At 46.2% G+C, this 16,368-nt stretch overlaps 1 protein-coding gene across 9 annotated transcripts in view; it reads left to right on the forward strand.

Moving 5' to 3' along the window:
* Positions 1–16,368, forward strand: part of LOC109869887 (histone acetyltransferase KAT6B) — a 101,072-nt gene extending 84,704 nt beyond the window's left edge. For 8 of the 9 annotated variants that reach the window (XM_031804659.1, XM_031804661.1, XM_031804657.1 and 5 more), the window contains 4 exons: positions 5,378–5,537; positions 7,349–7,600; positions 10,927–11,182; positions 11,319–16,368. In XM_031804659.1, the coding sequence (XP_031660519.1) occupies positions 5,378–5,537; positions 7,349–7,600; positions 10,927–11,182; positions 11,319–14,971 (4,321 nt within the window). In that variant the 3' untranslated portion in view covers positions 14,972–16,368. The remainder of the gene's footprint in view (positions 1–5,377; positions 5,538–7,348; positions 7,601–10,926; positions 11,183–11,318) is intronic. The other variant, XM_031804662.1, reaches the window with a different exon arrangement.

Here is a 16,368-nt window from a genome sequence, read left to right on the forward strand (position 1 = left end):
GTAAAAAGTGCCGGACCTTAGGGGGTTAATGGGAATTCCGAAGCCAGAACATAGAAAATATTCCATCATTTGTCAGGTCCGATATAAGCCCATTAGAAACGCATTGGTCTTATTATTGACAGATTTTGACGAGAGTGAAACGTCGCTTTTTCTCTCTGACCCGTCTCTGTCCGAGCCGGAAAAAAAACTGGCCCAATGGATTATGGTCATTGTAGTTAATTACCACGTTTCTGCAATGACATAGGATCAAATCAAATCAAATGTTATTGGTCACATACAACATATGTAGCAGATGTGATTGCGGGTGTAGTGAAATGCTTGTGTTCCTACTGTAGCGCCAACAGTACAGTAATATCTAACCATTTACAACAATATATGCAAAATCAAAAAACTAATCAATAATGGAATATAGAAATATTAGAAGGTGCAATGTCAGAGTCCGGGATGGAAATATATGTATATGATGGTGTGGGTATAGACATCATGGGCAGTGCAGTGAGCTCCAAAAGTATTTGAAGAGTAACCATTTTTGTTGTTGTTTGTGCTCTGTACACCAGCACTTTGGATGTGAAATGATACAGTGATGATGAGGTTAAAGGTTAAAGTGCAAACTCTCAGCTTTAATTTGAGGCTGTTTCTGAGGGTTACATAGTCATCCCCTATTTTAAGGGACCAAAAGTATTGGGACAAATTCACTTCAGAAAGTGTTCACACCCCTTTTAAAGTGTTCACACCCCTTTTAAAATGTTCACACCCCTTTTAAAGTGTTCACACCCCTTTTACTTGTAACACATTTTGTTGTTACAGCATGAATTTCAAATGGATTCAATTGAGATTTTTTTTTCTGTCGCACACAATGACCCAAAGTGGAATTTCTGTCACACACAATGACCCAAAGTGGAATTTCTGTCACACACAATGACCCAAAGTGGAATTTCTGTCACATAGAATGACCCAAAGTGGAATTTCTGTCACATAGAATGACCCAAAGTGGAATTTCTGTCACATAGAATGACCCAAAGTGGAATTTCTGTCACACACAATGACCCAAAGTGGAATTTCTGTCACATAGAATGACCCAAAGTGGAATTTCTGTCACATACAATGACCCAAAGTGGAATTTCTGTCACACACAATGACCCAAAGTGGAATTTCTGTCACATACAATGACCCAAAGTGGAATTTCTGTCACACACAATGACCCAAAGTGGAATTTCTGTCACATAGAATGACCCAAAGTGGAATTTCTGTCACATAGAATGACCCAAAGTGGAATTTCTGTCACATACAATGACCCAAATTGGAATTTCTGTCACACACAATGACCCAAAGTGGAATTTCTGTCACATACAATGACCCAAAGTGGAATTTCTGTCACATAGAATGACCCAAAGTGGAATTTCTGTCACATACAATGACCCAAAGTGGAATTTCTGTCACACACAATGACCCAAAGTGGAATTTCTGTCACATAGAATGAACCAAAGTGGAATTTCTGTCACATAGAATGACCCAAAGTGGAATTTATGTCACATAGAATGACCCAAAGTGGAATTTATGTCACATAGAATGACCCAAAGTGGAATTTATGTCACACAGAATGACCCAAAGTGGAATTTCTGTCACACACAATGACCCAAAGTGGAATTTCTGTCACATACAATGACCCAAAGTGGAATTTCTGTCACATACAATGACCCAAAGTGGAATTTCTGTCACACACAATGACCCAAAGTGGAATTTCTGTCACATACAATGACCCAAAGTGGAATTTCTGTCACATAGAATGACCCAAAGTGGAATTTCTGTCACATACAATGACCCAAAGTGGAATTTCTGTCACATACAATGACCCAAAGTGGAATTTCTGTCACATAGAATGACCCAAAGTGGAATTTCTGTCACATAGAATGACCCAAAGTGGAATTTCTGTCACATACAATGACCCAAAGTGGAATTTCTGTCACATACAATGACCCAAAGTGGAATTTCTGTCACATAGAATGACCCAAAGTGGAATTTCTGTCACATAGAATGACCCAAAGTGGAATTTCTGTCACATACAATGACCCAAAGTGGAATTTCTGTCACATACAATGACCCAAAGTGGAATTTCTGTCACACACAATGACCCAAAGTGGAATTTCTGTCACACACAATGACCCAAAGTGGAATTTCTGTCACACACAATGACCCAAAGTGGAATTATGTTTTTTGAGAATGTCTCTAAGTATTCAAACCCTTTTTTTTTTAATGGCAAGACCAAATACGTTCAGGAGTAAAAATGTGCTTAAGTTGCGTGGACGCACTCTGTGTGCAATAATAGTGTTTAACTTGATTTTTGAATTACTACCCCATCTCTGAACCCTACACATACAATTATCTGTAAGGTCCCTCAGTCAATCACTGGATTTCAAACACAGATTCAACCACAAAGACCAGGGAAGTAATCCAATATCTCACAAAGAAGGGCAGCTGTTGGTAGATGGGTAAAGAAAAGCAGACATTGAACATCCCTTTGAGCATGGTGAAGTTATTAATTACAATACAAAGATACTTCCTAACTCAGTTGCCGGAGAGGAAGGAAATCACTCAGTGATTTCACCATGAGGCCAAAGGTGACTTTAAAACAGTTGCAGAATTTAATGGCTGTGATATTACAAACTGAGGATGGATCAACAACATTTTAGTTACTCCACCATACTAACCTAACTGACATGGTGAAAAGAAGGAAGCCTGTACAGAATAAAATTGTCCAAAACATGCATCCTGTTTGCAACAAGGTATTAAAGTAATACTGCAACAAATGTGACAAAGCAATTAACTTTTTGTCCTGAATACAAAGTGTTATGTTTCGGGCAAATCCAGTACAACCAATTACTGAGTACCACTCTCCATATTTTCGAGCATGGTGGTGGCATGTTATGGGTATGCTTGTAATTGTTAAGGATTGTTAATTGTTAAGTTTTTCAGGATTAAAAAAAAACTGAATGGAACTAAGCACAGGCAAAATCCTAGAGGGAAACTTTGTTGTCGGCATTCCACCAGACACTTGTAGAGTAAATCCACCTTTCAGCAGGACAATAACCTAAAACACAAGGCCAAATCCGCACTAGAGTTGCTTACTAAGAAGTCCATGATTGTTCCAAAGTGGCAGAGTTACAGTTTTGAATTTAAATCTGAATGAAAATCTATGGAAAGACCTTTTGATTGTCATTTACCTGTACATGGTTGTCTAGCAACGATGATTAACAACCAATTTGACAGATCTTGAATAATTTTTTAAAGACAATGGGCAAATGTTGCACAATCCAGGCTTGGAAAGCTGTCGAGATTTACCCAGAAAGACTCACAGCTTTAATCAAATCAAATGTATTTATAAAGCCCTTCTTACATCAGCTGATATCCAAAGTGCTGTACAGAAACCCAGCCTAAAACCCCAAACAGCAAGCAATGCAGGTGTAATCGCTGCCAAATGTGATTCTAACATGTATTGACTCAGGAGGTTGAATACTTATCTAATCAATATACTGTATATTACTGTTAGAATTTTTTATGCTGTTTTTCCCACAAATGTTAGAATTTTTCTTCTACTTTGACAGAGTTTTGTTGGTAGATCGTTGACAAACAAATAACATATCCATTATAATTCCACTTTGTAACGCAACAAAATGTAGAACAGGTCAAGGGGTGTGAATACTTTCTGAAGGCACGGTAGATGTGTATTAAACTAGTCAAAAGTGTAGTATTTGGCCTCATATTCATAGCACACGATGATCACATCAACTCTGTTGGATGCATTTGTTCTAGATTATTTTGCGCCCAATAGAAATTAAGGGTAAATGATGTGTGTCATTTTGGAATCCATTTTATTGTAAACCGGAATATCATATATTTCTAAACACATTTACTTAATGTGGAGGCTGCCATGATTACAGATCATCCTGAATGAATCATGAATCATTTTGAGAAAGTTACAGATGCACAAATATCTTACCCCCAGAAAAATGCTAACCTCCCTTGTTATTGTAATGGTGAGAGGTTAGCATGTCTTGGGGGTATGATATAATATGCTAACCTCCCCGGTTATTGTAATGGTGAGAGGTTAGCATGTCTTGGGGGTATGATATAATATGCTAACCTCCCCGGTTATTGTAATGGTGAGAGGTTAGCATGTCTTGAGGGTATGTTCTAAAATGCTGACCTCATTTGTTATTGTAATGGTGAGAGGTTAGCATGTCTTGGGGGTATGATATAATATGCTAACCTCCCCGGTTATTGTAATGGTGAGAGGTTAGCAAGTCTTGGGGGTTTGATATTTGTGTTTATGTACAGAGCATTCGGAAAGTATTCAGACCCCTTGACTTTTTCCACATTTTGTTACATTACAGCCTAATTCTAAAGTGGATTAAATCATTTTTCCCCTCATCAATCTACACACTATATCCCATAATGACAAAGCAGAAACAGGTGTTTAGTAATGTTTGCAAATTATTTTAATTTGTTTAATGTAAATCTGAAATGTCACGTTTACGTAGGTATATTCAGACCCTTTACTTAGTACTTTGTTGAAGCACCTTTGGCAGCGATCACAGCCTCAAGTCTTCTTGGGTGTGACCCTACAAGCTTGGCACATCTGTATTTGTGGAGTTTCTCCCATTCTTCTCTGCATATCCTCTCAAGCTCCGACAGGTTGGATGGGAAGCGTCGCTGCACAGCTATTTTCAGTTCTCTCCACTGATGTTCGATTGGCTTCAAGTCTGGGCTCTGGCTGGGCCACTCAAGGACATTCAGAGACTTGTCCCGAAGCCACTCCTGCATTGTCTTGGCTGTGTGCTTAGGGTCGTTGTTCTGTTGGAAGGAGAACCTTTGCCCCAGTCTGAGGTCCTGAGCGCTCTGGAGCAGGTTTTCCTCAAGATCTGTTGCTCCATGTAGTGAATCTGTGATCCATGTAGACCAGGGCTGTCCAACCCTCTTCCTGGAGATCTACCGTCCTGAGGGTTTTCAGTCCAACCCTAATTTAGCAGTTCTGATTCAACTAGTTAAGGTATTGTTGAGCAGCTAATTAGTAGAATCAGGTGTGTTAAACTAGGGTTGAACTGAAAACCCTCAGGACGGTAGATCTCCAGGAAGATGGTTGAACTGAAAACCCTCAGGACGGTAGATCTCCAGGAAGAGGGTTAGACTGAAAACCCACAGGACCTTAGCTCTCCAGAAAGAGGTCTGGACTGAAAACCCGCAGGACAGTAGCTCTCCAGGAAGAGGGTTGGACTGAAAACCCACAGGACCGTAGCTCTCCAGAAAGAGGGTTGGACTGCCCTGATGTAGTGAATCAGTATAGATTAATTGATTTTATCTTGTTGATTTATTACTCTAGGTTTGTGGTGATCCGAAGAGAGCGATTGATCCAGAGACACATGGAGAAGCTGCGAGTCACCCCCAGGCTGAACCAGGTCGACCCTGACGCCCTGCACTGGACCCCCGCTGTGGCCCTCAACTCTGTCCTGTCTGAGGAGGAGAGAGAGGCTGAGATGGATGTAAGTCTCGTAAAGAAACACACCACTTCTACACAGTGTTATTCCACTGTGCTCCTCAACAGCCAATGGGTATGCAGTGTTTTTGTTGTTTCAGCTCATCACTAAAACCCCAGTCAAACAATCGACTAATCACGGTCTTCAGTCTGGTCTAGTCTAGAACACGATTAGGTAAATTAGGTGCTTGTGCTGGGCTGGTACAAAACTCTGCACACCCAGTATCTCTGCTCTAGTTCTATAGGCTTAGTCAGTAATCAAATCAAATTTATTTATATAGCCCTTCGTACATCAGCTGATATCTCAAAGTGCTGTACAGAAACCCAGCCTAAAACCCCAAACAGCAAGCAATGCAGGTGTAGAAGCACGGTGGCTAGGAAAAACTCCCTAGAAAGGCCAAAACCTAGGAAGAAACCTAGAGAGGAACCAGGCTATGTGGGGTGGCCAGTCCTCTTCTGGCTGTGCCGGGTGGAGATTATAACAGAACATGGCCAAGATGTTCAAATGTTCATAAATGACCAGCATGGTCGTATAATAATAAGGCAGAACAGTTGAAACTGGAGCAGCAGCACGGTCAGATGGACTGGGGACAGCAAGGAGTCATCATGTCAGGTAGTCCTGGGGCATGGTCCTAGGGCTCAGGTCCTCCGTGAGAGAGCAAAAAAGAGAGAATTAGAGAGAGCATATGTGGGGTGGCCAGTCCTCTTCCGGCTGTGCCGGGTGGAGATTATAACAGAACATGGCCAAGATGTTCAAATATCCAGTAGCCAGTATCTTCAGCTGAGGCTGTGTGATCATTCCACCCCCCCCCCCCCCTTACAGTCTGTTAAATGTATTGTTTGGTTAGCTTTCAGAGTTCAAACCAAGGACATTAATGGGCAAAGCCTGTTCACTGTCACTAGACATTTAATGTGGCGCAAAATTGCCCCAAATCAGTTCACTACATAATTAATAGTACTAAATATTCCATGACATGCAATCTCTCCATGGTTGCTTAACAGCAAATTCTTCCTCTGCTTTGACACACACACACACACACACACATCCAATCAACTAGAAGAGGCAGTCTAGTCACGTCATCATCATGGTGATTGAAATGTCCTGATGTTAATTCAGATTGTGTTTGTTTGCCACACGTATAGTGAAATGCTTAACGTGCAAAGCCCTACCCAACAGGTACAGCAGCATTCAATATCAACGTATACCTGATAATACAATTCAAATTTAAAAAAATATCAGAAATTAGCGGGGAAGCTAAGCACGGAGTGTACAAAACATTCGCAAACACCTTCCTAATATTGAGTTGCAACCCCTTTTGTCCTCTGAACAGCCTCAATTCGTCGGGGCATGGACTCTACAAACTTTCAAAAGCGTTCCACAGGGACGCTGGCCCATTTTGCTCCAATGCTTCCCACAGTTGTGTCAAGTTGGTTGAATGTCCTTTGGGTGGTGGACCATTCTTGATACACACGGGAAGCTGTTGAGTGTGAAAAACCAGCAGCGTTGCAGTTCTTGACACATTCAAACGTGTGTGTGTGTGTGTGTGTGTGTGTGTGTGTGTGTGTGTGTGTGTGTGTGTGTGTGTGTGTGTGTGTGTGTGTGTCAAATAATCAACTAATCATGTGCTGTGGAGACTGTTGTGCAACAGTCATGTAGACAGACTGAACCTTGTTCTATTGTCAGTGGTCAAGTCTAAGGCAGACTTACTTCCGTACGCGTGTCTGTTTACCCTTACGGATGAGGATGTTGAGTCTCTGCCTGCCTGTGTGTTTCTCCGAGATGGTAATAATGTCTGTTGATCTGGGTGTTAATTTCAGGCTGAGCGACTTAAGGAGCAGGCTAGTTGTTGGGAGAAGGAGGAGAGAGAGGTGGTCTACCTGATGACTCACCCTCGTCCTCCCACTAAGGTCTACAGTAAGAAGCCCTACAGAACCTACCAGCGTCGCGCCGCCACCGGAGAACAAGGCTTGCGCGTCTCTGAGGAGTGCAGTGAGGACGATGAGGATGGTTTTGATTGGTCGCTACCCATCCTAGCAAAGGCCCACACCGTACTTGGAGTCAAGAGAAAGGTAACCACGAGAAATGTGTTGTTTGTCACATTGCTGCAATTGCAGGGTCAGGTGACTGCTGTTGTCCCGTAGGATTGGCTGATTGTAGTCTTTACATAGGGATGTAAATACAAAGGAAATGAATGGGATGTTATGCAATAGTTTCATAAATTAATTTGTTTTCAATCATTATATATTGTGACTTAGTATGTTAAGATGTGTTGTCTACAAACTAAGAGAGAGGGATGTGGTGAATCCTCTTGACTGCAGTGAAATGTTGAGCCTCTTTTTGGGCCTGACAGTACAGCAGATAAACAGTAGATAACCAGATTTCTCTGGTGCTGTGGAGACTGTTGTCTAGCATTCATACAAACGGAACCTTGTTCTATTGTCAGTGATGGAAAAAGTGCCCAATTGCCATACTTGAGTAAAAGTAAAGATTACCTTAATAGAAAATGACTCAAGTAAAAGTGAAAGTCACCCAGTAAAATACTACTGGAGTAAAAGTCTAAAAGTATTTGGTTTTAAATATACTTAATATACAAAAGTAAAAGTATAAATCATGTCAAATTCCTTATATTAAGCAAACCAGACGGCACAATTTTCTTGTTTCTTGTCTCCAACACTGAGACATAATTTACAAACAAATAATTTGTGTTTAGTGAGTCTGCCAGATCAGATGCAATAGGGAAGACCAGGGATTTTCTCTTTAAGTGCCTGAATAAATTTTTTAAATAAAAAATCTGTCCTGCTCAGCATTTCAAGTCTAAGGCAGACAGACTGAACCTTGTTCTATTGTCAGTGGTCAAGTCTAAGGCAGACAGACTGAACCTTGTTCTATTGTCAGTGGTCAAGTCTAAGGCAGACAGACTGAACCTTGTTCTATTGTCAGTGGTCAAGTCTAAGGCAGACAGACTGAACCTTGTTCTATTGTCAGTGGTCAAGTCTAAGGCAGACAGACTGAACCTTGTTCTATTGTCAGTGGTCAAGTCTAAGGCAGACAGACTGAACCTTGTTCTATTGTCAGTGGTCAAGTCTAAGGCAGACAGACTGAACCTTGTTCTATTGTCAGTGGTCAAGTCTAAGGCAGACAGACTGAACCTTGTTCTATTGTCAGTGGTCAAGTCTAAGGCAGACAGACTGAACCTTGTTCTATTGTCAGTGGTCAAGTCTAAGGCAGACAGACTGAACCTTGTTCTATTGTCAGTGGTCAAGTCTAAGGCAGACAGACTGAACCTTGTTCTATTGTCAGTGGTCAAGTCTAAGGCAGACAGACTGAACCTTGTTCTATTGTCAGTGGTCAAGTCTAAGGCAGACAGACTGAACCTTGTTCTATTGTCAGTGGTCAAGTCTAAGGCAGACAGACTGAACCTTGTTCTATTGTCAGTGGTCAAGTCTAAGGCAGACAGACTGAACCTTGTTCTATTGTCAGTGGTCAAGTCTAAGGCAGACAGACTGAACCTTGTTCTATTGTCAGTGGTCAAGTCTAAGGCAGACAGACTGAACCTTGTTCTATTGTCAGTGGTCAAGTCTAAGGCAGACAGACTGAACCTTGTTCTATTGTCAGTGGTCAAGTCTAAGGCAGACAGACTGAACCTTGTTCTATTGTCAGTGGTCAAGTCTAAGGCAGACAGACTGAACCTTGTTCTATTGTCAGTGGTCAAGTCTAAGGCAGACAGACTGAACCTTGTTCTATTGTCAGTGGTCAAGTCTAAGGCAGACAGACTGAACCTTGTTCTATTGTCAGTGGTCAAGTCTAAGGCAGACAGACTGAACCTTGTTCTATTGTCAGTGGTCAAGTCTAAGGCAGACAGACTGAACCTTGTTCTATTGTCAGTGGTCAAGTCTAAGGCAGACAGACTGAACCTTGTTCTATTGTCAGTGGTCAAGTCTAAGGCAGACAGACTGAACCTTGTTCTATTGTCAGTGGTCAAGTCTAAGGCAGACAGACTGAACCTTGTTCTATTGTCAGTGGTCAAGTCTAAGGCAGACAGACTGAACCTTGTTCTATTGTCAGTGGTCAAGTCTAAGGCAGACAGACTGAACCTTGTTCTATTGTCAGTGGTCATGGCAGCCAGACTGAACCTTGTTCTATTGTCAGGGTTGGTCTGTCGAGGGGGTACTGGAGGACCAGGGTTGGTCTGTTGAGGGGTACTGGAGGACCAGGGTTGGTCTGTTGGGGGGGGGGGGGGGGGGGGGTGGTACTGTAGGGCAAGGGTTGGTCTGTTGGGGGGGGGGGGGTACTGGAAGGACCAGGGTTGGTCTGTTGTGGGGGGGGGGGGGGGTACTGGAGGACCAGGGTTGGTCTGTTGTGGGGGGGGGGGGTACTGGAGGACCAGGGTTGGTCTGTTGAAGGGGTACTGGAGGACCAGGGTTGGTCTGTCGGGGGGGGTACTGGAGGACCAGGGTTGGTCTGTCGGGGGGGGTACTGGAGGACCAGGGTTGGTCTGTCGGGGGGGGGTACTGGAGGACCAGGGCTGGTCTGTCGGGGGGGGTACTGGAGGACCAGGGTTGGTCTGTCGGGGGGGGTACTGGAGGACCAGGGTTGGTCTGTCGGGGGGGGGGGTACTGGAGGACCAGGGTTGGTCTGTTGAGGGGGTACTGGAGGACCAGGGTTGGTCTGTTGAGGGGGTACTGGAGGACCAGGGTTGGTCTGTTGAGGGTGTACTGCAGGACCCGGGTTGGTCTGTCGAGTGTGTACTGGAGGACCAGGGTTGGGAAACACTGATCTAGAAGTTAGGAAACCTCTCTATTTCACACAGCAATAATATGGACATACAGATAAGACTTCCTGCTAATGATTGTTGCCGTTAACTAATGAATTGGTTACAGGATTGGTTTCATACTCTTCCCTGGGTTTAATCACTCCAATGAAGAAAAAAAATATGCCATGCTGGTGATACTGTCGGGGGTACTGGAGGACCAGGGTTGGTCTGTTGAGGGGGTACTGGAGGACCAGGGTTGGTCTGTTGTGATACTCAGTTAGTGGAAAACGAGATGATATGTAGAAAGATGCCTGTGATCCGAGTTAACTCTGCCGGTCTCATTTGGGGTTCTCAACCAGGCAGCCTTCATCTGTGGGAAAGAGTTGCTCAAGCGTTGAGGCTCACATCGTGTGCTTGGAGCATATTGCATTCAGAACAAGAATTTAGGATGAGGTTCTCACTTCAGACATTTAACCAGAGTCTTTAGTATTGTCCTCTCTGTAGCTAGTAAATTTCAGAAAGAGTTTAGAGGAAGTTATGTTGGAGAGCAGTTGTGCTCAGAAAGTACTTTTTTCAGTCCATTCCTAGGATGAATTTTTGTCCAGGAAAGGTTGTATTTGACGTTTGATCTGTGTGTTCCAGAGAGATGAGAGAGCTCTGGTCCTCAAGAAGAGAGGTCAGGAGAGGAGAGGGATAAGTAGCAGTGTGACAACTGAGACCATCTCGGAGACGACGGAGGTTCTGAAGGAACCGTTTGCCAACTCGTCGGATGAGAGGCCCCTGTTGGAGAGGACCTGCAGGGTGGGAGAGACGGAGGAGGAGCTGCTTAGGAAACCAGTAAAGAGACGCAGAGGTCGTCCACGGCTAGAGAAAAACAGAGACAATCACTGGAACGAAGGTAACTACATCTTTCAGATGTTTTTGTAAAGCTGTATTACTGTGTATACTGACCGTGTACATTTTAAAATGTCAACATAATTCACACAACACCAATTTTCTCATCACTAATGACGTTTTCTCTTTCTACCTTCTAGGGGCCGGTGTGCTAGTGAAGAAACCGGGCAGACCTCGAACAGTAAAGCGCAAGAAGGGCTGGCCCAAAGGAGTGAAACGGGGGCCTCCAAAATGGCGTCTGAAGAAGGAGAGGAAGATGGGATTCAAGCTGAACCTGTACACACCCCCGGAGACGCCGCTGGAGGCCGAGGAGCCCCACATCCAGGCCGAAGAGCCAAAGGAGGAGCTGGACCAGGCCTCTCCCATCACGGAGGCAGGGTTAGAGCCCGGCAGAGGCCTGGCCAGCCGGGAGATGAACAAGAAGCTAGCCCTGGAGCCTTCAGAGCCCCAAAGTCCCATGGAGGATGAGCACTCCCCTGGGTTGTCTCCTGTGACTTCTCCCATGGCCTGCTCTCTGGTAGCCTCCCCTATAGCCTCTAGAGCTAGCTCCCCCGCCTGCTCCCCCGCCTACTCCCCCGTCTGCTCCCCCGCCTGCTCCCCCAGTCGTGACAACAGTCAGGAGGTGTCAGAGCCACCTGAGGATGACCCACAGGACAAGGAGCACGGGGCCTCTCCATTCCCCTCTCTGTCTCCACCCAAAGAGCTGAAACACAGCACTGAACAATCAGCTGAGGAGGAAGAGGCCACGCACCTGGATGCGGACGATGAAGACGAAAGTCACATTGAGTCGACAACAGAGCTAGAGAAACACGGAGACGTGCAGCAGCTGGAGCCAGGACCTTGTAAAGAGCCTCCTAAAGCCCAGTCCTACATCACAGCGGCTTTTCTCCATCTGAACCGTGAGGATTCTGAACAATGTCAGGAGGAGGAGTCCATAGTCGTGGCTTATAGGTGCGAGCAGCCTGCCAACACCGGAGAAGAGAGAAGCAAACATATCCAGGAACAGGCACCTACAACATCCGCAGCAGTAGCTGTTGTCTCTGACCACCCTGTTGACTCAGAGAGCAGCAGTCAGGAGGCTCCTCACCAGCCACAGCAGACACAGAACGCTAGAGAGACGCTTGGAGCGCTGAGTCCTGCTGTCGTACTAAGAGACAGAGAGGAGAACAGAGAGGAGATGGATCCCCCGGTGTACCCTGAGCCTGATGTGGACCAGGAGACGGCCCAGGCCGTACAGAGCCTCACCCAGGAGACGGAGCGCGACCCAGAGACAGATAGCGTCAGCTCTGTGTTCCACCAGGACTGTGTGGAGAGAGAGACCCAGGAGGCATGCCGGAGCCTGCAGACTTACACCCACCACATGACCCCCCAGAGTCCCCCTCACACCCTAACTTCGCTGGACGAAGGCTGCCCCCAGTCTGACCACAGCAGCCCCCTGTCCTCGGCCCACTCACACCCCAGCCAGTCAGTGCGCTCCGTCAGCAGTCCGACTGTGTCCATCCTGGAGAGTAGTGGAGGCAGTGTTCCGGCTGTGTCCATCCTGGAGAGTAGTGGAGGCAGCCTTCCGGCTGTGTCCATCCTGGAGAGTAGTGGAGGCAGCCTTCCGGCTGTGTCCATCCTGGAGAGTAGTGGAGGCAGCCTTCCGGCTGTGTCCATCCTGGAGAGTAGTGGAGGCAGCCTTCCGGCTGTGTCCATCCTGGAGAGTAGTGGAGGCAGCCTTCCGGCTGTGTCCATCCTGGAGAGTAGTGGAGGCAGTGTTCCGGCTGTGTCCATCCTGGAGAGTAGTGGAGGCTACACCCAGATTAGCCCAGACCACGCCTCCATCTCTGTCCCCTCCTCCCTCCACAACATGGCAGCCAGCCCCATGATGGATGTGCCGTCAGTGTCAGACCACTCGTCCCAGCAGGTGGTGGACAGCGGCTTCAGTGACCTGGGCTCCATCGAGAGCACCACAGAGAACTACGAGAACCCCAGCTCCTATGACTCCACTCTGGGGGGCAGCATCTGCGGTGGGGCCGGGGGTCCCTCTCAGAACAGCTGCTCCTACGGGCCCCTCCCCCCTAGCGGCCTGGCGCAGAGCAGCTGTGCCGTCAACCCTGGCAGCTGTGGTATGATTCAGCAGAATAACCTGAGCTCCCCGCAGCACTGCAACGTCAAGTCACCACAGGGCTGTGTGGGAGTGGTGGAGAGACCACCGAGTCACAGCCAACACAATCACAGCCAACACAGTCACAGTCATACAATCCCACACAACCCCTATGGCCATACTAGGCACACAATCACTCCACACAGTCTGCCTCACGGTGCGCCACACAATCAACACAGCCAGCTAACGCAACACAACCCATACACACACCCTGCACACAGCCAGCTACATAGTGTACGACACAATCAGCTCAGCCAGCACGGTCAACACACCCTTCACACTCAACACGGCACCAGCCAGCACAGCCACTGTCAACAGCAGACCATGGCACAGTGTGTCATTCCCACCAACTTCACAGTGCCCATGCAGCTAGCTGACAACCCAGATTCAGGCAGCTCCAACCTGAGCAGCTTCTACGACAGGATGAACCAGGAGGGCTATAGCAGCGGTCATTACTCCCAGCCCTCGGCCACCTTCAGCCTAGCCAAATTACAACAGTTGACCAACACCCTGATCGACCACCCTCATTCGCTGCCTTTCAACCACCCTCATTCAGCCTCCCATCCCCACTCAGCCCCCCACCCCCATCCCCACTCAGCCTCCCACCCCCACTCAGCCTCCCACTCCCACTCAGCCTCCCACTCCCACTCAGCCTCCCACCCCCACTCAGCTTCCCACCTCCACTCAGCCTCCCACCTCCACTCAGCCTCCCACCTCCACTCAGCCTCCCACCCCCACTCAGCCTCCCACCCCCACTCAGCCTCCCACCTCCACTCAGCCTCCCACCTCCACTCAGCCTCCCACCCCCACTCAGCCTCCCACCCCCACTCAGCCTCCCACCCCCACTCAGCCTCCCACCCCCACACCATCACATCCTATACAAACAGTGCCTCCCTGTCATCGCACTCTCAGCACTCTGGCCTGGTGTCTCTATCCCAGTCCCCACATCCCCATGTTCCCCATGGGGTCACTCCTCACCCTGGGGCCTCCCAGGTCCAAGTACAGGCCACCATGACACCCCCTCCGCCCTCCTCCCACCCCCTTAGCTCCCCTCAGATGATGCTGCAACGCAACGCCATGGGTATCCCCAACATCACCCCCTCCCAGAGGACTCTACAGGCTCAGATGGCCTCCGGGGGACACAAGGGCCCCACACACATCTCCATGCGCTCCAAGTCAGCGGCCCCTGGTCACTCCGCCCACCAGCAGCAGATGTACAGCCATGCCCACGGGGCCCCCCAGACAGTCTCCATGCAGGCCCCCTCATCCCGGGCACTTGCTGCCATGCCCAGGGGCATAAACTTGGGCACGGTCAACATCATGCCAGCCTCCTACAACCACGCTGTGAACATGCCCACTGCCGCCGCCATCAACCACGCCATGAATGGCTATCGCGTCAACGGTGGTTACCCCGGCAGCCAGATGTCGAGTCAACAGATGGCTGCAGCCTACATGAACCAGTCGCCCGGGTCCCAGTACGCCTCTATGCAGATGGGCATGATGGGAACCCAACCATACCCCCAACAACCCATGCAGGCTCCGCCCCACGGCAACATGAGGTTCTCTTCAGCTGGTCACCATGGATACATGACCAACGCCGGACCTATGTCCAAGCAGACACTGAAAGGGCCTTTCGTCAGACGGTAACCCACGGTTACTAACATAACAGTTAACTAACAGTTAACGAAACGATAACTACCGACAGACTGAATCAATCTGACTGGATGTTTAAATCACACAAATGTGCATTATTAATTATTATTACTATTAGTCCCTGATGCACACATTTGCCCTTTTTGGTTGTTGATAATGTTTGTTTGTTGTAATTTTATTAATAGTTACTTAAAAACCAGCACTTGGAAAGAATGCATCAAGTTTGATCAACAAGCAAACTTTCTACAAAAAGCTACTATCTATCTATGTCAAAGTATTTTTGTTCCTAACAGATGGGAAGCCTTACGTCATAAAAGATGAACATTTATTTAATTAGTATTAGTTTCCCTGATCAGTCCGTAGGGCAGGCAGGGTAGGGGGCCGGAGGGGAGACGGGCGAGAGATTTCATCACCTGGAGGGAGAGCGTGAGTGTAGTTATGTAGCAGCCTCAAAACGAAGCCATCTAATGTGCCTGCTACAAACAGACTTAAACAAGTGGATATTCCTAGAACCTGTTCAGTGTACCTGTCTAACAGTGCTGACAATTAGTTTGTACTATACTCATACCTTTGTATATTTAAATTATTGTAGTTATTTTGTAAAGTGACAATTAGCATGCATCGGTCTTCGGTCTCCATTAGTAACAGTGTTGTGCTTTAATAGCAAGACATTTTAAAGACATTTTGGCCTTTTGTTAGGTTCACCTCGCTTACAAAGCGGGGGAGAAAGATGAAACTATATTTTGTTAATTCTAATAATACTGTAAAAAAAAAAAAAGGTGTCAACTTCTTTAATCCTGTTGTTCTGTAACGGTTGAGAGGTTTTATTACCATGTATGTATACTTCTGAAGCCTTTTCTAACAGATCTTTGAGGCAGCGTTCTGTTTTATAACACAGGAGACTTCTGGCAAGATAAATAAGCATATTGCACCCCTCACTCTGATCTTGTTTTTAAATTTCAGAGGTGTACCAATGTCGAAAAGTGTTGAAAAATGATTATAATAAAGAAATATAAATTTAGTCCAAAGTTTATATTTTACAATTTCTTTAAAAAAAAGTTACATTTTCATTCCATCTGTAGATTTGTTTTCTATCTTGATAAAATGTTGGATTTATATTTTGTGTAGGAGAAGAGAGGATGTAAATATACCAAACTAAGCTAACAGATTGCATGTAAAAAGCCACTTGTACTTGTGTTTTTGTTAATATTGCTCTTTTGTAGCCTTTGTACCTGTACAGAATGGCTGGTAGGGACAGTCACAGGGGGAGACCTGGCTATGTGCACAAACAATTGGACAGAATGACAGTCTTGTATTTATGACTTTTCTCCATTGGCAGTCACTTATAAAAGCTGTACATTGTAGCATAAAATAAATGATGATTGACCATG

This window comes from Oncorhynchus kisutch, linkage group LG25, assembly GCF_002021735.2.
Source record: "Oncorhynchus kisutch isolate 150728-3 linkage group LG25, Okis_V2, whole genome shotgun sequence".
NCBI lineage: Eukaryota > Metazoa > Chordata > Actinopteri > Salmoniformes > Salmonidae > Oncorhynchus > Oncorhynchus kisutch.